This window comes from Podarcis vaucheri (genome assembly GCF_965113315.1).
Source record: "Podarcis vaucheri genome assembly, chromosome: 4".
NCBI classification, from domain to species: Eukaryota; Metazoa; Chordata; class Lepidosauria; order Squamata; family Lacertidae; genus Podarcis; species Podarcis vaucheri.
In genome coordinates this window covers 78,500,099-78,521,463 of record NC_138762.1, presented here as the reverse complement: position 1 = coordinate 78,521,463, position 21,365 = coordinate 78,500,099, and the positions used below count along the sequence as shown (strand labels likewise).

Sequence of the window (21,365 nt, the reverse complement as noted above, 5' to 3'; positions counted from 1 at the left end):
GCGGCGCGGGGGGGGGGGAGCAAAGGCATTTCCTTCAGTTTCTAGTTAAACCAGGTGTTGCTTTAAACCACACGACGGCGCTGCTCTCTTGCAAGCTAGCCAGCAGTTGCTTGTAAGTCTCTTTGAAAAAGTTAACTCCCCCGCCCCCTTAGGGATTGCCAACTTAAAATAAAATAAAATACTTGGGGGGATAGTAAACCCTGCCCCACATAATCAACCACATGATGCAGCGCACACAAACTATTTGAATGGCAATATTCTTCGATTTTGGGGGTGACCCTTTCAAATATTTTATTGGGGGAAGGCAAAATGACCTCAGCCCCTAGGATTTGGCACCTATGCCCCCTCCGTCAGATTTAGGGGAGCACGCCTAGTTCGATCGCACAGGGTGTCACAGGGGAGCCACAACTGTTATTTAGAATGGAGCGTGCATGCCCGCGTTAGTGCCCTAACTGTTCCCCTACCAAAAATGTCACCGCACGCCACTGACCTCTGCCCCACAACGCTGTCTAAGGGGGCTGGTGGGAGTTGGAGCCCAACAACTTCAAGAAAGCTCCAGGTTGAAAAAGCCTGGGTTAGAGACGAACATTTTGAAAGACCCAGGACAATGTGCAATAATTTGAAATGTAGCCTTATGAGGCTTTGCCCTCGGGTGGGAAAAATATTGCGCCTGGGAAAGGGAAGTGGGAGTCAACAGACACTCAAGGAATAGTTTCGGAGAAAAGGCTTTTATTTCTACCATCCATGAACTGGTAGAAGGAGCAAGTGTGATAAGTCACAAAAAGCATGCACGAAGTTCACAGTCATGTGCACAAACATATATACCCCTTTCCAGTTCCCTCCTCCTTTCTCCTCCCTCAGGAGTCCTCTGAGCATGTACAGAAAGCTGTCTTGGGACTATTGTGGACTCTTGGCAGGAAAGGGGGTGAGGGGTTTCAGTGTGTTCCAGTTGTTTCATTCTTGTGCTTTGGCGTGGTTCCCGGAGAGAAAGCAAGTTGCAATGTGGTTCTGAGAAAGGCCTGAGAAGACAATGGGCTCTGTTCTCTACCTTGTTGCAATCTTTTTAGTTACAGCAAGCGGAATGTTTCTGATGCTTAGCTGCTGTGAAAATGATTTTGAAAAGCTTTGAGAAGCTTTGAGCCTGCTTTGGTGGGGGGTGACTTCGGGCCTAGGTGAGGTCACCTGTCCTCACCTTCCTTCATTCCCCCCTCTTAATCTTTGGACAGCCTTCTTCAAGGCTTGTCCCAAAATGGGCCACTATCCTTTCCACTGAGGCCACTGATGCTGTCCCCAAATGTGGGAGCTGGAAGCTGCCTCCTGCAATTGTTGCTAGGTCAGCTGAACATCTCCTTTGATGGGGTGCAGACACACGTCTGTGAGCAGAGACACTACCTTCCCCTTCTGAAACCCACATTGCAGCCAGAAAAAGTTCCTGGCATGGACTCAGGTGTAACAGTTTGGGCTGGGAACGTACAATTGCAGATTGTCACTGGCGCTCTTTGATTTATTGACACAAAGCCAGCCAGTAATTTGGTGAACCTAGCCTTATCTGTGCCATTCGTGCACAGGGTTATTACCAAGTTGGTGCTGTGGTTCAAAGGGGGCTTTAGTTAAGTTCTGGAGGCTCTGGGTGGAGCTCTACCAGGTGGAAGCGGGCTGGGGCATCATTTCCCTGATTGAACATCCCACACAAATACACTTCTCTGCAGGGGTGGTTTAAAGCTATCCAGGGGCCCTGCAACCTTCTATAAAGTTCAGTTATGCAAAAGGAAAGGAAAGAAAATGAGAAAATGTCCTCTTTCAATCCATGCTGGATTCTGGAGCCGTGCAAAGCGTCAGCTTCCGGAGTGACGTGAGCAGGGCTGTAGTCTCGTGGATGTCGGGTCGTTTGGTGGGCGTTGGGCATCTAGGGTCTCTTCCAACAAGGGTGCAGCGATGTCTGGGCGTCTGGGTCCTCTTCAGCTGGTTCATAGGGATGCAGAGGCTCGACCAAGGCACAAGGCATTGTGGCAAAAGTCCACCTTTTTCCTTGAGGTACCTTCCTTCGGCCGTTGCTTTTTCTCCGGTCCTTGCAGTGTGTCCACTCAGGAACGGGTGGCAATTCCTCCCACGAACTTGGCAGGATGTGCACTGGAACTGCTGACACGAACCGAGCTGTTCACCACAGGGACGCCTTGAACTCACATCCCTTATCCTCAGGGAATCTGTTTTTCCCAGCCAAACGCACCAAGAAATGTAGCCTTATGAGGCTTTGCCCTCGGGTGGGAAAAATATTGCGCCTGGGAAAGGGAAGTGGGAGCCAACAGACACTCAAGGAATAGTTTCGGAGAAAAGGCTTTTATTTCTACCATCCATGAACTGGTAGAAGGAGCAAGTGTGATAAGGCACAAAAAGCATGCACGAAATTCACAGTCCTGTGCACAAGCATTATATACCCCTTTCCAGTTCCCTCCTCCTTTCTCCTCCCTCAGGACCCCTCTGAGCATGTACAGAAAGCTGTCTTGGGACTATTGTGGACTCTTGACAGGAAAGGGGGTTAGGGGGTTTCAGTGTGTTCCAGTTGTTTCATTCTTGTGCCTTGGCATGGTTCCCGGAGAGAAAGCAAGTTGCAATATGGTTCTGAGAAAGGCCTGAGAAGACAATGGGCTCTGTTCTCTACCTTGTTGCAATCTTTTTAGTTACAGCAAGTGGAATGTTTCTGATGCTTAGCTGCTGAGAAAATGATTTTGAAAAGCTTTGAGAAGCTTTGAGCCTGCTTTGGTGGGGGGTGACTTTGGGCCTAGGTGAGGTCACCTGTCCTCACCTTCCTTCAGAAAAAGAGGGGACGGAAAATTCCTTCAGAAGCAGAAGCACCCCCAAACTCTCTCACCAACAGAGAAATGCAAAAAGCGAATAGTAAAGAGAACCCACACAAGTGACGCTGACACAAAACCCCACACATACACTCAGTAGAAGAATAGAAGCATTACTACCCGACCCCACCCCTCTCACTGCTCCCCCCCTCCACCTCTTTCCCCCTTTTCTTCCTAACCTGACACGGTATGTAACACTAATGTCTCACAACAAACGAAACTGATCTGTAGAAAACGCAACTTGAAAAAGGGGACAATTGTCGATTAAGAAATCTTTCATTTAAAATACATTTTGAAAAGAAGCGTGCAGATCATTTTGCTGTCTCGAAATTTAAGTGCCAGCCTGATAGCCACAAGCAACAGGGAACTGCAGGCCACAAGCCAGAGTGCTCCACCCTTCCCCTTACACCTAGCAAAGAAATGCAACAGGCTGCTGTAAGAGGCCCACAGCGAACTAGCAAACATTCATGCAACCTAGTCGCTTTTGCAGGCTTATTTACAGCAAACCGTATGCAGGATTCGCTGTGGTTGGCTTCTTTAAACGACGCCTCCATGGCATTTGGTATTCCACGTGCTTCCAAAAGGCAGTGTTGGGTGAGGACGGAGAGGCCATGTATTTTGCTCTCCATTTTATAGTTCCTTGCTGGTGAATGAGGTGCCTGAGAGACTCCTGCAGCCGTTCGTAGTCCCCAATTTCCTCCATTTCCAGCAGAATCACTTTCACGTTATTTTGGATGAGGACGTTGTAGAATGCGATCTGATGCTCGTATGCAAAATGTTCCCTCTTGGCCAGCCATTCTGTTAGAAGGATGATCAGTCTTCTGCTCTTTTGTATTCTACTTTCAATTGCACTAATAGCATCTGCCAATGTATAAAGTACGCAGTTAAGAAATAGCACAAGACCTTTCCAACTCTATGGTGCATGTTTCAGAAGACTATTAAAAATCTCAGGCTCAGAAGATACCCACTACCAACACTGGCCACTGCATCTCAAGTAAGGGGCACCAGCGGTGCAGTCTGTCTCTGGTTTTTCCAGTGGTTTCTTGTGACTCTTAGAATCAGAGAGTTTGGAAGAGAACGCTAGAGCATCCTCATCAGATGGCTAGTTAGGCCTCTGCTTGAAGACCTCCAGAGCCTACCATGCCAGAATTGGACTATTTCTGGCGCAGCTTGAATTGAGCCTTGTCTACTAAGGAAGAGCCCCCACCACAAGCAGGCCTTGCAGAGGAACAATTGGAACACATTCTAATGCTCCTTTGATGCCAAAGATCACCAGTGTTGAAGCAATGATTCTTCAACATCAACTTCATTGGACTGGTCATGTTGTGTGGATGCCTGATTATCGACTTCTGAAGCAACTACTCTATTCCAAACTTAAAATCCGAAAGCGTAATGCTGGTGGCCAACGAAAGAGATTTAAAGACTCTCTCAAGGCAAATCTTTAAAAAAAGTAGTATAAACACCAACAACTGGGAAAAACTGGCCTGCGAGCACTCCAGTTGGAGAACAGCCTTTGCCAAAGGTGTCATGGGCTTTGAAGACACTCAAACTCAGGACGAAAAGGAGAACTGCGTTTGGCAAAGCCTCATAGTGATCAACTCCTGCCCGGAAATTAATGTTCCCACTGCGGAAGGACGTGTTGATCCAGAATTGGCCTCCACAGTCACTTACAGACTCACTGTTATAACTATGTTTATGGAAGACAATCTTACCTGGCTACAAGTGATCGCCAAAGAAGAAGAAAGAAGAGTTCGACGGCTGTGGCTGGGGGCCGAGGAAGGAGGAATGTCAAACAAACAGGCCTTATTTGACCTGTGAGCTGGAGGTTCCCCAGACCTGTTCTAGATTATATTTTATTTCAGCTCCCATCATATCTGAATCAGGCTGGTCCAACAACACCTGTGTAGGGCCACAGGTTCCATATCCATGATCTACCATACTGGAGCTCTGTGTTGACTAGCCTTTATTCACAGGCTAGTAGTGGTATGTAGCTGAGATCATGGCAGTACAATTTGTAATTCACAGCTTCTTCATTGCACAACAGCTTACCTTCTCCAGGCAACACGTCTCTCCCATAAATGCACAATCTATACCCGCATTGTTTTTCTAAAACCTCCGGTAGAATCTGATGAACAAAAGAGCCCATAAAATTATTTTCATAAGTGTCATTTGTAGGATAGATAACATATGCATCATGTACTTTCCCATCTGCGAAATAAAACAAGAAATAGGTGCAAAGCTGAAGTATGAATTTCAGAAAGCTGTTATTTTTCAAGTTAGAAATGCAGAATTCATTTGGTTGTACAGGTTAAACAGCCGGATGACAGATTATTAGCACGCCTGTTTGTAAATCATGTACCATATATGCAGCATGCTTAGCACAATTTTTAGAATGTACAAGCGTGAAAAGAACACGGATAGACTTGAAATTATTCAGCCCATTGAATGTGAATAAAGTTGCAATCACCATAGCATTAATTGTGCATATTTGTTATACTACAGTGGTACCTCGTGTTACAGATGCTTCAGGTTACAGACTCCACTAACCCAGAAATAGTTCCTCAGGTTATTGCTTCAGGTTGAGAAACAGAAATCATGCAGTGGCGGCAGCGGGAGGCCCCATTAGCTAAAGTGGTACCTCAGGTTAAGAACAGTTTCAGGTTAAGAACGGACCTTCAGACATAGCTGTCAACTTTTCCCTTTTCTTGCGAGGAGTCCTATTCGGAATAAGGGAATTTCCCTTTTAAAAAGGGAAATGCTGACAGCTATGCCTCCAGAACGAATTAAGTTCTTAACCCGAGGTACCACTGTATTTAGGATTATTATATCAAATAAGTACAGCTAAAGAGGGGAAATGAATTCCAAGAACTTGAAAGCACAGTCCTTAGTAGGGGCAGATCTACTAGGAAACTAAGGAAGCTTAAGCCTCAGGGCCCCTAATCCCAGAGGGGCCCCAGAAGCAAATTCAGTCCACATTGCTTAAAATCATTAGGTCTAGTAGACCCAATTTGATTTGCACAACTCGAATTGATTAATTTTTTGTTGCATATGTTTCAACAATCCCAAAGTTTGAGAGTGAGTTGCAAAGATGTTGTAAATGTGGGATTCTGGGCGGTGCACATGATTCTCCCCAACCCTTTGGATCCTCACAAGAAACCTATGAGGCATGTTCTCCTGAGAGACAGTGACTGGCCCCAGGTGAGTTTCATGGCTGAGTGGGAATTGGAACTCTGGGCTTCCAGGTCATAGTCCATTACACCACACACTTCCAAATTCAAGGGAAGCAAGTGCCAAGTGATAAAATCAACATGTCATGTGCCTTCTGGAGCAACTTGATCCAATTTAAGCAACTCCTAGTACTGCCATCAAAAGAGAGTTAGTCCATCCTTTCCCACCCATTCTAGCTTTTCATTGCTCTTCTCCCTGAAAGCAAATTTGCGTTCCTCTTGTATAATAATAACAATGATATTTTTTTTATTTATAACATCAACCCTGAAAAGCTTCCCTAAACAGAGTTGCCTTCAAATGTCTTCTAAAAGTCAGATGGTTGTTTATTTCCTTGACATCTGAAGGGAGGGCGTTCCACAGGGTGGGTGCCACTATCGAGAAGGCCTTTGTAGTGTGACATCCGCTCAGATCCTTACAACCTTTTATCAAGTGGTAATTCACCATGGTGAATGTCCAACTACATGAGGAGCCAGTCATCTGTAGATCATGGATAAATTCTTGGCTCTGGGACATGCAACTGCTCATTACTACTTGCACAAACTGTGCATTCATACTCACCATCCCTAGATTTATTGCAGTTAAATATCCTTCGGACGCATAAGACAATGTCAACACGAAAAACATGGTAAACCATCACCAAGATCATTGTAAGACCTGCTAAAATAGCAAACACCACAATCACGTAGGTGTTGCTATGACCTGATGAAAAGAAAATATAGATGATTACCAAAAATATACCCGTAAATCTATCCTGGGCTCTATTTTCAATCACACAAAACAGCAGTGAAAGTAGAGATGCTAGAATAAGTCTGGAGTAGACTAACCAGGATGTCTTGTGTCATGCGAAGGAGGGAAGGGCTGGAGCTCAGAGCCAGCTCACATGCTTGGCTGGGCAAGCCCTTCTCTAAAACTGGGAGAGGTGTTGCTCTGCAGTGCAGACAATACTAGAAGGTCGAATGGGCTGACTTCCTGTGTAAAGGAAATTCCTGTGATGACCTCACTTCAATTAAACCCCAGGCCACCACTTCCCAGAATTAGTCCTCCCTCTGTTCCATTATTGCTAGTCTCAGTTCCTGTCACTGCGCATTGACCCTCAAAGCAGCCAAGGTGTATTGATTTGTGTATGGAGTAACTGTTAGACGGTCTGAGTTCTGTGGCAACTTCCTGGAAGACATTTGGCAATGTAGTTCTGGACTCTTTAACCGAAGCACTGCAGGTCTGTCCTTGTGTAACAAATAACTATTAAAGCTGGAGAGTATCCATTGGTCAAGATGGCATTCTAAGTGTTTCTTATCAGTTGAAAACACCGAACCAAAACAGCTGCTCCTCCAGTGCCTGTTCTCCAATTAAAATAATATGACTTTTAAGCCCACATAGAAGAAAAACAGATAAAACAGATATGCTCCTTGCCTGTACATAGCAATTAACATTAACTGTTGCTTATACATATATTTCAGACAACAAAAAGAAGGTCCCTAGGACCTTAAATGGATAAATCCAATAAATGGATTTATTAAATGAATCTCACAAATGAGCATCACATGTTGTTTAAAAATTGGAAGAGCCTTGTCCTACTCAGATTTTTTTTCTCTTGCTGGTTAGGATCCTGATGAGTTCCAGCGGCTCTGAGGCTATGGCAGGTAAAATCAGCAGGGCTCCGTGAATCATCCCCAGGAAATGATGGCCAGGATCTCAGCACATGATTGGAAAATGGGGTTGGCACTGTATACAAGACACAGATGGTCATATATGCTCGAACAGTCCCTATTTACCAGGGACCATCTCTGTTGGGGGAAGTGGAGGGTTTATCTGTAAAACACTGCCCTACTGGGCCTTTTACAAACTGTACTGGTTTGCACACATGTCTATTAGAGTTGCCATTCCTGCAGCCCCTCCCCAGCTCTTCAGTCCAGGGGTGAGGAACCGCTTTTCAGCCCAAAAGGCCCCATGGTCTTGTGGGAATGCTTTCAGGGGTTGTGTGCCAGTAGTGGGTGGGGCCAAAGGCGGGTTGAGCAATGGAACTGCACCATCTATTGTATATTCCAGCAATGCAAAACCAGAAGCTCACATTCACACTGCTCCTGCCAGGGCCAACCAACCCATTAGCCTTGCTGAGGCAGTCGCCTCAGGTGGCAAGCTTGGGACAGATGGGAGGAGGAGCAGATCTGGAAAGGGAGAGATGATCTCACACACCTTTGCCACTCCATCTTCAACCCAACATTAACTCTGTGTGTGTGTGTGTGTGTGTGTGTGTGTGTGTTGTGTGTGTGGTGCCTCGGGTCACATACGCTTCAGGTTACATACGCTTCAGGTTACAGACTCCGCTAACCCAGAAATATTACCTCAGGTTAAGAACTTTGCTTCAGGATGAGAACAGAAATCGCGCGGCGGCGGCAGCAGGAGGCCCCATTAGCTAAAGTGGTGCTTCAGGTTAAGAACAGTTTCAGGCCTGAACGAACCTCCAGAACGAATTAAGTTCTTCACCCGAGGTACCACTGTAATGATATAGAGATAGAGATAGAGATAGAGATAGAGATAGAGATAGAGATAGAGATAGAGATAGAGCTAGAGCTAGAGATAGAGATAGACATAGACATAGACATAGACATAGATGACAGTGCTTTTTTCTGGGGGGATGCAGGGGTACATATACCCCTAAACATTTTGTGAATCTGAGTTTGGCCTCTTTGAGGGGCAGTATTTCAATATGAGTAGGAAAATGAGAGTACCCCTAAATATTTTGGGGGGCCCTGGATATAGATATAGTTAATTTTACTAATATAATATTAAAATAATTATTAGAATAATTATTTATTTAATATTTACTTATTTATTTATTTAAAAAATATTCTTCTCTCTCCCCCATCTTCCCAGCTTTGGTGGAAGAGGGTATCTGTGCATGTGCAGAGTGTGAGAGGAGGGTGTGTGTGTGTTTGCAGGTGTTTCCCAGCATGGGGACTTTGCTCCAGTGCCAGTCTTTTTTGGCCCCATGTGGCCCATTGCTTTTCGTTTTGTTTTCCTCCAGGGACAACTGGTGAGCATCACCAGCCTGCGGCAGCACTAGCTCAAACTCGGTCCTCCAGATGTTTTTGGCCTACAACTCCCATGATCCCTAGCTAGCAGGACCAGTGGTTAGGGATGATGGGAATTGTAGTCTCAAAATATCTGGAGGGCCAAATCTGAGGAAGCCTGTGACCTAGCCTGTCCTCCCCAGTTGGGTGAGCTTAGCTGCGGCATTGGCCTCTGCCTCCTGGCACTCTTTCTGGCTTCCCCACAGAAGCCGCTATGAGAAGGAAGAGTAGGCAGGGTGTGTGGTCCACAGCTGCCACCCTTCCTGCTGCCTTTGGCCACCAGCTCATCTGCACAGTGACCCCACGGTGTCTCACACACACACCCCACCCAGCGTTGGCCAGGGGGCTTGCTTGCCACTGATGCTGCTCATTGCTGGTGGGGCTGCAGAGATGGCAGAAGGCAAAGGATGGGAGCGACTCTTCCTTGTATATTTAAAATACACACTTCAAGAACTTGCGTTCCCAGGCCAGAGATGGCTGCATGTTCTGATTCGCTTCAGGTGTCAACATTTCCTTAGCTGCCCTGGTGACTTGCCACACATATACCCCTGTACCCTGTCAAACAAGTTGCATAGGGCTTGTTCCAGCCACTTAGAGGCACTTGAGGAAGGCCAAGAGCAGGGATGATGAGACAGTTCTGGTGGGAGAGTTCTGAGGGAAAGATAGGAACAATGTCCTTATTACGCTTTGAGATTCGACAGTTGCTGAACAAAGAGAGGATTAAAATTCTTCTCACCTTCACCTGCCCCTTTGGGCACCAGTGTCACTTCTGTTGTTTCGAACTCCAGATCATTGGCCAGGACACATCTAAAGGTTAAGCTGAGGTCTTCTTCCCTCACTTCTGTGATGCTTAATTCAGCCTCCGCAAACTGTCCTTTGCCAGGTACCATATACCTAGCAGAAAGAATGCCATTAGAACCAGCTCAGCTTTGGCAACCTAGAAGTGGAATTTGCTTCACTTGGTGCTCACAATGGGACAGTATCTTTTCAAAGCTAAACAAGAACTGTTGTTGTTGTCATTGTCATCATTCCAGGTTTTAAAAACTGATTCCAACGTATTTTTTTTTGGATTGCAACTGATTTTTTGTGATATTAAGCTGTTATCGTTTAATCTGCATTTTTTTAAACTACTCTAGAAATTCTGGCAGTATCATAAAAATTAGCTAATTAAATTATTTCTCCCCTCCCCCACCTCCTAACAATGGACATCTTTTTACTTACGATTTATTGGATGTAACAAAGCGGTTGGAATCGTTTGCTTCATCGAATTCCCAAAAGCTTATGGCTATGTCTTGCTTTCCGTGGCCCAGCCATGCCTTACATAAAAGTTGCGCAGGAGAACCTAGAAGGATGAATCCATACATCATCAGCATAAAATTAGACACACACACCCCCAGGTCATCCGATGAAACCGAATGGGTGGAGATTTAGGACAGACAAACAAAAATAAACAGCTGAAGAAATAGTATCATTACCAATCTCTACTTCTATAACGTCACCATCCTTTGGATATAAAACTTTAGGAGATGTCAGTAAAAAGGAATCTGTGGAATTCGGGGGCAAGAGACAGAGATAGGAAACATTAGATTAATGTTTAAGCTGTGATTTCACAATTTAGAATCATAGATTATATTCGTAATATTTTCCAAGATATTTTAAATATGGCATCACTTAGATTACTTCAGTGTGATATCAGAAGAGTAATCCCTGTTGCTTATTTAAAAAAAACAAAACAAAACAAAAATAACTCAAACCCACAAATATAAATTAGGATTACTGCTGAGTTCAACTCTACTAGAATTCAGGCTGAACTTTGGACCAGAACATTCAGAGATTACAGGGAAGACTTTCCAAAGCCATTTTGGGACAAAATTGTAGCAAGGTAAAGGTAAAGAGTAAAGGACCCCTGGATGGTTAAGTCCAGTTGAATTCAACTATGGGGTGTGGTGCTCATCTCCGCTTTCAGGCCAAGGGAGCCGGCGTTTGCCCACAGACAGCTTTCTGAGTTATGCGGCCAGCATGACTGAACTGTTTCTGAAGCAATGGAACACAGTGAGGGAAGCCAGAGTGCATGGAAATGTCGTTTACCTTCCTGCTGCAGCGGTAACTATTTATCTACTCGTGCTGGTGTGCTTTCAAACTGGTAGGTTGGCAGGAACTGGGACAGAGCAACGGGAGCTCACCCCGTTGCACAGATTCGAAATGCCGACCTTACAACTGGCAAACCCAAGAGGCTCAGTGGGCTCAGGTGGCACTGTGGTCTAAACAAAATTGTAGCAGCTGGAAGGAAGAGTTGAACCTTCCTTCTCAAGCACTTAAGTCCCAGTCAGAAAACCCCTATGCTTCTGGCTGCTTCTATGGCACTCCCATTTATGAGAGCGCTGACCACACAAACTAATCAATTTACACGGCAAACACAGTTACAACCCGGGCTTTTTCCCCCCCAGCAGGAACTTGCCAGAACTCAGTTCTGGCACCTCTCAGGTGGGCACCATTGCCATTATAAGAGAACAAGGGAGGCGTTCATGGTGAGTTCCGGCACCTTCTCCACCCCCCCCCCCTAGAAAAACAGCACTGGTTACAACTGTTAGAATAATCACGTCAGACAGAAATATAGAACAGCATAGAGATTCCTTGCTATGTCTCACACAGAACGAGAACAGACCAAATGCTGGAAGGCTGGAATCCAACACCTCTTGTCCCAATACCAATTACAAGATATGTAATTATCCATGAAGATGGATAAGAAGCACTTAAGAGACTGTCTCTTTAGGTCCGATGCAGAAAGAAATCTAACCATGATTGCTTCTACCAAGAGCTCACCATGGTTCCCACTTATCAAAACGGAGCATGCCCGAACCAGATACCTGACAAAGCTCCCACTTGCCATACCAAGAATCGCTTTTACAGAACTACAATTCCAATCGATGCCCTCGGCGGTGTTGGATGGACAGCAAAGTACATTACAAAGAGAGTCTCTGTCTGTGTGGACAACCCTGCGTCAAGGACCGGTGCCATTATTTATTGCAGCACCTGTTATATCTAGACCCAAGAGACCAATTTACAAAACCCCTGTTTACGAATAGAACACATTTGAATAGGGTGGAAAGGGTGAAATGGCTGCTGAGTGACACTGACAACTTTGTTGTAGGATGTGAAACACAAGAGCAGTCAAGTACAACATTCCTAGAGTGAACATGTTTGCACATGGGGAGGAATGTTTGTCCAACCAGCAGGAAAACTTCCCGTTTCCTTCTGGGCTGGGACAGACTTCCTCTGCATGTGAGTAATGTGGATGTGGCGTTACCTGTGCAGGTAACGACAAAAGCACAGGGCAGGGCAGCCATCTCTCTCTTTTTCACCACATGCATCGAAGAAACAACATCTACTAAGCCAAAGATGCCCTCTTGGCTTCCAGCCAAAAGAGGACAAAGGGACTGTCTTCTTATGAGATAGATTCCAAGTGTATGTTACTTCATTAAGCTAAGTCTGCCTTCTGAGATCTGATTGTGAACAGAATGTGAGTAAACTCTTTTTATACTTTTGTAGAAGATTGTGTCATGTCTTATCTTTTATGAGGGAATAAGGGGAAAATACCAGAACAGTTATTATAGAGGCTTTAGAGAGCCTGAGCAAACGCATCCACTGCAAAGTTAACACAAGTTGGATAAGGATATAATCAGACAATATATCCTTTCCTGCATCCCTGAACATTCCCACATTTGTTACTTATAAAGTAGCACTCTATGCACTGGCAGCTAAGAAGATCAGGAGGGAAGAACTGGATAAAATAGCAGTCAACTGCAAAGGGGATTCGGATATTTAATTTTGCACATCTTACCTAATCTTCTGCTATTCCATTCTATTTAATGCAACAAATGATTTTATGGTTTTATTGTATGTGTGGTGCCCAATGATTTTTATGGTTATTGTTGTTGTGTGTGTTTTTGTTCTCCTTCTGAATGATGCCATGGCCTATGGCTAGTGCAATAAAAAGTTTAATTGACTAGAACAGCATAATACTGTAAAGACTGTCTCATCATTTAATACCACTTCAACACCAGTTTGTGCTAATAGGACCACACAATCTTTTTAGGAACCAAAGCAACCTTGGTATGTACAAACACACTACGAAATGTTTGTTTGTTTGTTTATCGAAGAAGAAGAAGAGGAAGAAGGAGAAGAAGAAGAGTTTGGACTTGATATCCCGCCTTTCACTCCCCTTAAGGAGTCTCAAAGCAGCTAACAATCTCCTTTCCCTTCCTCCCCCACAACAAACACTCTGTGAGGTGATTGAGGCTGAGAGACTTCAGAGAAGTGTGACTAGCCTAAGGTCACCCAGCAGCTGCATGTGGAGGAGCGGGGAAGTGAACCCAGTTCACCAGATTATGAGTCCACTGCTCTTAACCACTACACCACTGCTGGCTCAAACTGGTTAATGTCCACTATCATCGTACCTGTAATTGTAAAAGGCGTTGTTGCAGTTACTGGAAATGCTCTTCCACCATGGTGGTATGTAAACTGGCAAGTATAGTATCCACTGTCACTTTTAATTGCATCAGAAATGTAAAGGATGTTTTTAACCGCTTTGTACCTTGCTCCATGAAGAAGTTTACAGTCCTAAAAAACAGAACATATTTTCATTTCTCACCACTGTTTAATGACTTATTAAATATTACTAAAGGTAAAGGTAAAGGAACCCCTGACCGTTAGGTCCAGTCATGTCCGACTCTGGGGTTGCGGCGCTCATCTTGCTCTATAGGCCGAGGGAGCCGGCATTTGTCCGCAGACAGCTTCTGGGTCATGTGGCCAGCATGACTAAGCCACTTCTGGCAAACCAGAGCAGCGCACAGAAACACCATTTACCTTCCCGACAGAGCAGTACCTATTTATCTACTTGCACTTTGGCATGCTTTTGAATTGCTAGGTTGGCAGGAGCTGGGACCAAGCAACGGGAGCTCACCCCGTCATTGGGATTCGAACCGCCAACCTTCTGATCGGCAAGCCCTAGGTTCTGTGGTTTAGACCACAGCACCACCCACATCCCAATTAATTAATTAATTAATTAATTAATATTACTACCGCTCCTCTAAATGTGAACTCCAGTGTTGCGTGCTGGCAAGCACGGCCTTTTTTTCCAGCCGGAACTCAGTCCTGGCACTTCTCAGTTGGGCGCCATTGCCATTCTAAGAGAATGTGGGGAGTGTTCATGGTGAGTTCTGCCACCTCTGTCAACAAGACTGTAGTCAGAACAGAAAACTGAGACTCAAGAGGGAAGGATCAACATGTTCAGAGGAGCCGAAGTTTCCAGAAGTTCATAATGCCTCTGCAATTAAACCATCTGCATACTTGGGGCTGTGGGAAATTATAATCTTATGGACATCTTACACCTTGACTGCTATAGCCGAGGAATCCAACCAAATGGTGCACAAATAAGTAACAGCAAACAATAAAACAATATTTTAACATTGTGTGCTGCAATGTATGTGATACCATATTGTCAACAGCCGTGTAGTCCCTTATTGGGAAGAAAGTCGGGATATGTATGAGGAAATAAATAATGATCTACCCATGAACAAGACTACTGCCATTTCCAGGGCAGTGAAGGTTGACAGAACTGGTGTGTGACCTCAGTGGTGAGGATGTTGGGGTCTCAAATTTAGCGGCCCTACACCTCTTGTGCTCCACTGCAAATCACAGTTGCATTGTCCCTGGCACCCCTGAGGCTCTGAACCCACCACACAGCTCACTCAATAATTTGCCTGAGAGTCTCATTGTTGTGAATTATACCTGTCAAGCCAGCCTGGGCATGAATGCTGAAGTCCTCCAAAATTTCAATGCCAAGTCCTAAATTTCACCTGCACAGTCAGAAAGGGAGTGCGCGAGCCTAACATCAGATTAATACATTCAAAAGTGGTTGTGTTCAACACTTACTTGGCAGAGGAGATGGCATCTCAGCAGATAATTGAGACTTTCCCTTCTCATGCTCTAGAGGAGGCTGGTGCTACACAGAGAACCGTCAAGTCCAACACTGTCTGTCTAGAACCATACAGCCAGATATTGATGATACATACCTTGAACCACTTCGTATCAGATGCGTTCTCATAGTCAATATAAGAAGGGCAGAATATTTTAGCGGATCCAGGGCTTCCAGTTGTTTCCAAATAAAGAGCATCTTCATAATAACAAGTGCCTTCTATATTTGGATTTATTATGACACTCATCGTTTTAGGAGCATACCTGTAAACACAAATCAACTCCCATATATTTTCTTAAGATATATTTTCTTAAGCTACTTTAAATGAATTCAAATCTCCAGAGTCTGATGAGCTGCATTCAAGGATACTAAAGGAGATTGCAGGTGTAATTTCAGAGCCTTTGTCTATTATCTTTGAGAATTCTTGGAGAACAGGTGAGGACTGGAGGTGGGAAAATGTTGCCCCCATCTTCAAAAGGGGGTGAAAGGAAGACCCAGGTAACTACTGACCGGTGAGCTTGACATAGATGCCAGGGAAGGTCCTTGAACAGATAATTCAACAGCCGGTCTGTGAGCATTTAGAAAAGGATGCTGTGCTTACTCAGAAATAAGTCATGCCAGACCAATCTGATTTCTTTTCTTTTTTTATGGAATTACAAACTTGGTAGATCAGGGAAACGCTGTGGACATAACGTATCTTGATTTCAGTAAGGCTTTTGGCAAAGTCCCCCATAATATTATCTTGAGGAAGCTGGTGAAATGTGGGTTGAATGTGGGTAACTGTTAGGTGGATTTGTAGCTGGTTGACTGACCTAGCCCAAAGAGGACTCATTAATGGTTCCTTGTCATCCTGGAAAAAAGTGACCAGTGGGGTGGGCCCGTTCTGGGCCTGTTGTTCAATGTCTTTATAAATGATTTGGATGAAGGCATTGAGGGGATGCTCATCAAATTTGCAGATAACACCAAACTGGGAGGGGTAGCTAATGTCGCAGAAGACAGAATCAGAATTCAAAATGACCTTAAGAGGTTGGACAACTGGGTGCAAGCTACCAAATGAATTTCATTAGGGACAAATGTAAGGTTCTGCACTTCAGCAGGAAGAACCAGATGCACAAACATAGGATGGGAGACACCTGGCTTACTAGTGGTATATGTGAAAAGGATCTAGAGGTCTTGGTAGACCACAAGCTTAACATGAGTCAGCAGCAAAAAAAAGCTAACACTATTCTAGGTTGCATCAACAGAAGTATAGTGTCCACATCAAGGGAAGTAATAGTATTACTCTATTCTGCCAGTCAGACCACAACTGGAGTACTGTGTCCAGTTCTGGGCACCACAATTTAAGAAGGATGTTAACAAGCTGGAACATGTGCAGAGGAGAGCAACCAAGATGATCAAGGGTCTGGAAATGAAACCTGACGAGGAGCTCTTGAAGGAGCTGGGTATGTTTAGCCTAGAAAAGAGGAGACTGAAGGGAGATATGCTAACCATCTTCAAATATCTTAAGGGCTGTCACATGGAAAAAGGGAGCATGTTTGTTTTCTTCTGCTCTGGAGGGTAGGACTCGAAGCAATGGCTTCAAGTTACAGTGGTACCTCAGGTTAAGAACTTTGCTTCAGGATGAGAACAGAAATCATGCAGTGGTGGCGCAGTGGCAGCGGGAGACCCCATTGGCTAAAGTGGTACCTCAGGTTAAGAACAGTTTCAGGTTAACAAACCTCCAGAATGAATTAAGTTCTTAACCTGAGGTACCACTGTACAAGAAAAGAGATTCTGACTAAATATTCTGAAAAACTTTCTGCTCAGCAGTGGAACAGACTCCCGTGAGAGCTGGTGGGAGTCCTTGGAGGTTTTCAGCAGAGGTTGGGTGGCCACCTGTCTTGGATGCTTTAGCTGAGATTCCTGCATTGCAGGGGGTTGGACTAGATGACCCTTGGGGTCCTTCCAATTTTATGATTCTATGACACACACTCACAGAAAGCTTTTGCTCATTTTTTACTTACTCAGGATGGATGCATGTGTAATTTCCATTGTCCTCAACAGATGCAGGCAGAAACCAAAGCTCATTCCCAGAAGCATGTATTCGGGCCCTTTTGTCTGTAGAGATGGTTGTATCACCACGCTTCCAGACCGCAGTGTCACGCACAGGGCACTTTACAACAAAAGCCTCACCTGCTATTGTAAGCCCTGCAAACATACGTATAGATTCAAAATTCCTTTGCAAAATATGAAGTGATGGGGGCTTGGACAAAAACATTCTGCATACCTACATCAGGAGAGATTTCCTAGCTTGTTTAATGCTGTTGGTAATGACATACTAAAACCAGTAACTGTGCCTTGGAAACAAATGCAAAACAACAACAGCAACAGCAACAGCAACAACATTCATCCACATGTGCCCTCTTCTGGATTAGGAATTGCACTTTTGACATGGACATGATCCAGCTCATGAATCTTCCCACCATCCCAGTACAAAGTGCATCCCTATCAAAAGACAGTAAGAGCTGTTCGACAGTGGAATTTGCTGCCAAGGAGTGTGGTGGAGTCTCCTTCTTTGGAGGTCTTTAAGCAGAGGCTTGACAACCATATGTCAGGAGTGCTCTGATGGTGTTTCCTGATTGGCAGGGGGTTGGACTCGATGGCCCTTGTGGTCTATTCCAACTCTATGATTCTATGATTCTATGAAAAGATCCATCAAAGCAGTTCAATGAAGCCCAAATAAACACAGTGACATAGGCAGGCGTCCGTCTGCACTGGCTGAGGGGTCATAGAACCTGGTTTTCACTGATCAAATTGCAGTGCTCATGGAAACTGGATTGGGGTGTTTATGTATATTTTAAGGAAATTTTTCAATGGTAATTTTGTCACATCAGCGCTGGAAGAGGGGGAAAACTAAACACGTAGCAGAGTTCCCAAAAAATAGACCAGAGGCAATTGTACGTCATCCAGCAGAGCTTTAATAATACTGAAATCAGGCATGGCCAAACTTGGCCCTCCAGCTGTTTTTTGGGACTACAGTTCCCATCATTCCTGACCACTGGTCGTGTTAGCTAGGGATGATGAGAGTTGCAGTCCCAAAACAGCTGGAGGGCCAAGTTTGGCCATGCCTGGATACATAATGGTCACAAATCCAATACAGTCATAATTGGCACAGTCCATTAAAAAATCAAGTTGCAGCACTTAAAATAAAACTTAGAAACTTAGAGTAAGACTAAACCTTAGCACTAAGCATACAGAAGATAACATCAGAACAAAGAAAGATGAAGCAAGAATGAGAGCCCAGGCTCCTCATTGCCTTACTATAATAGTCAGCATGACCTTCACAGAAACAAAACAGAACCAGTTTAATCCAGCTGTACACAGCTTCCCAGAGAAATAACCCAACCACCTTATTTCTGTTTCTCTCACATAGAAATAAACCTTTCCAGAACACTCTTAAACTAACCAGAATAGGAAAGATCTCTACACATCAGATTAATACTTTCTGCACTAAGAAATGAAAACTGACAAATGGATGTCTAGATCATTCTAGTTTAGATGCACAACTGTGACCAGCAGTTCATTCATTCAACAGAATGAATCAATCATATTCAAAGTATTTCTGTGAGTAAAATAAGCGCAGAGTAAGACTTACAGTATTGCGGTTTCCCAGCAATAGCAGAGAAAGCCATGAGCAAGATGAAATACAAGAGAGTCATTGTGTTGCTAAATTGGGGGGGAAAGGGAAACACATTAGAAAAAGGGGAAAAAAGAAAGCCCTGTTATTTGACTCTTCAAAATTATCAGCATGCTGAAAGAGAAAGATCTACATTTTTTTCAATAGGAAAGACATTGTTTTGCAAAATTCCACCTGAACAACTTGTGCCTTGTTGTATTGAATACTTGCACAGCATTTTGGTTTCAGCTCAGAGACTGATATTCAACACAGCGAGTAAAAAAGGTAGCTCCATAACTACTAATGATAAATAATCATCCTCTACATTTCTTTCACAGTAGCACTTTTATCTTCTTTGTGGAAATCCCCCCCCACCTTCCATTTTATGAAATAAGTTAAAATATCTGATTGTGAACTGCTTAGTAGCTGATAGACCGAATGTTCCAATATTCAGAATCATGATTCAAATATTAATATAGGATCTGACTATAAGAAAATAACACCCAGAGCTGAGACTGTCCTACTAGAATATCTAGAACTCAGTACACTGGCTGCATACACACCCCACATTTAAGGCACATCCCCCCCCTCCCTCAAGAAAGCTGGGAACAGTTGCCTACCCTTCAGAGTGCACCCATAGCAAACTACAGTTCCCAGGACTGTTTAAGTGGGGGATGCGCTTTAAATGTATAGCATGCGTATACAACCACTTACTATTGCAATGCTACTGTCCATGGTGCCACAACAGAAATGGAAGTTGTGCAGCCATCAGCCAGCTGTTGAAGCAGGCCACCTTCATTAATTCATTCATTTTATTTGTAAGCTACTTTTACACACACACACACACGCTCCAAGCAGCTTACCAACCAAGAAACATTACAAAACAATTTCATAACAACATAGCAAAGCGAAATAACAAGATCTTTTCCGAGCATTTCCGAGGGCAAGGATTATCTCAACGTACTTATTTATGAATTTATCAGCCACTCTTTACGACAAAGTATAACGAGGCAGAATACAACATATCCTAATTAATTATTATTATTATAATAATATTATTATTATTGCATATGACCCACCGACTGAAGAGTGCGAAATGGAGAAACTTGGCAGGTTCCCTGTTCCTCTTCCTTTCACTGAGATGCTTAGCTGACCCAAAACTCTAAAGGGTTTTCATTATATCTATAGCTGAGGCTCCTCCTCCTGTGTGGTTTGTGAACTTACCAGCTATCAGTGTCATATGAAACGCTGTGCAGATAAGGATTTCGTTGAGTAAGCAAAGCAGCCACCTCCTCAAATTGCAAAATTATTTCCTGAACTGATATTGTGCTTCTTTGGAGAATTGAGACACGGCAGAGACAGTCGTAGATTTAAGAAATACGGTTTAATCACCTATTTACACCTTCAGTATGCATGGAGGGAGTCCAGGTCTTACAGCATGGCCATTTCAAGAGATGACTGTCCCCCACAGCAGTGTAGCCAAGGCATCTTTCCCAGCCAGCCTTCCCAAGATGGATTCCAGACTCTGTTTCTCCTTCTCCTTCCCAAATCCCTTGCTACCAGACTCCTTTTTCCTGTCACTTCAACACACACACACATCACCTTGGCAACATCTGTCTCCTCAGACCAAAGGATTGCTCTCAGATGGCCCATCAACACATTTTGGCATGTTACCAGATTTGCTCTTCACTAGGCCAGCCAGGGATTCCTTGTCCGGCCCAGTTCTGCAGCTAGTACTTTCATCCATATACCAATTGATCAAAAGCCAACCATTTATTAATTTCTAGGGTTTAGGAGGGTCCTCCCTCAAACCTATAACAATTTGTTAGTGCTTAAACAAAGTAATGATACAAAGTCCTGTGCAAAATGCCTACTGTCCAATAGCTGTAGCCACCTAACAATAACACCTGAGCCTGGCAGCTGGCACTCACGTTCATGAAGACAGGAACAAGAAGGATTCTTCCTCATCCTGCTGTTTTCAGGGCCTGGCCACAGAGGCCCTACATGCATTAAAACAATGTGTGAAGGCAGTCATGTGGTTGTTATAGGAATTCTAAGATCTCAAATATAGAATAGATGTTGACAATTGCACAAGGTAAACACACATGCAGTGGTACCTCGGTTCTTGAACTGTTGATGGACATTTCAGAACCCAAACACCGAAAACCCAGAAGTAAATGCTTCCTTTTTTTGAATACGCCTCAGAAGTTGAACAGCTTCCACTGCGTGTTTTTCATTTTTCTCAGTTGAATTTGCAGGCAGCCCTTTGCTCCTTGCTTTTCAGATGTTTCAGAACTCAAACGGTCTTCCAGAACGCATTACATTCGAGAACTGAGATACCACTGTACATAAGTATATATACCACATGTCTAAAATAGTGCAGCAATCCAAAAACCCTCTTGGCTCTCCTGAAGACTTATTTCCTCTGCCTCCTTAATCCGCCATGCCTGAGAACATGTAGGCAGATAGCAATCAAGGGAAGTTCCTGAAGGGATTCCTCTCCTATATCTATGAACCTCCTTTGTATTAATTGCCATTGTTTGCCCAGATTGAGGGATTGTCTGACCGGCATCCTGATTGTC

General features: G+C 44.1%; 1 protein-coding gene across 3 annotated transcripts; it reads right to left on the bottom strand.

The window, feature by feature from the left end:
• Nucleotides 1-3,109: 3,109 nt before the first annotated feature.
• Nucleotides 3,110-20,105, bottom strand: LOC309530105 (interleukin-1 receptor-like 1). 3 transcript variants are annotated; one of them, XM_082218704.1, is made up of 12 exons: nt 19,863-20,105; nt 19,498-19,559; nt 18,763-18,833; nt 17,132-17,315; nt 15,226-15,391; nt 13,609-13,771; nt 10,627-10,695; nt 10,373-10,493; nt 9,888-10,045; nt 6,639-6,779; nt 4,902-5,060; nt 3,110-3,713 (listed from the first exon to the last, which is right to left on the bottom strand). In XM_082218704.1, the coding sequence occupies exons 3-12, from the start codon at nt 18,824-18,826 to the stop codon at nt 3,349-3,351; spliced, it is 1,590 nt and encodes a 529-aa protein (XP_082074830.1). In that variant the 5' UTR covers nt 18,827-18,833; nt 19,498-19,559; nt 19,863-20,105; the 3' UTR covers nt 3,110-3,348. The 3 variants fall into 3 exon arrangements, with proteins under 3 accessions (XP_082074830.1, XP_082074829.1, XP_082074831.1); XM_082218703.1 differs by lacking the exon at nt 19,498-19,559; XM_082218705.1 differs by lacking the exon at nt 19,498-19,559 and having other exon boundaries at nt 20,008-20,094.
• Nucleotides 20,106-21,365: the final 1,260 nt, after the last annotated feature.

Coding starts and splice junctions, on each gene's coding strand:
- LOC309530105 (XM_082218704.1), bottom strand. CDS start 18,826: ATGACTCTCTTGTATTTCATCTTGCTCATGGCTTTCTCTGCTATTGCT. Junction 10,696..13,608: donor AACGCCTTTTACAATTACAG/GTACGATGATAG, acceptor CGAATTCCACAG/ATTCCTTTTTACTGACATCT. Junction 6,780..9,887: donor GCCCAAAGGGGCAGGTGAAG/GTGAGAAGAATT, acceptor TCTTTTCATCAG/GTCATAGCAACACCTACGTG.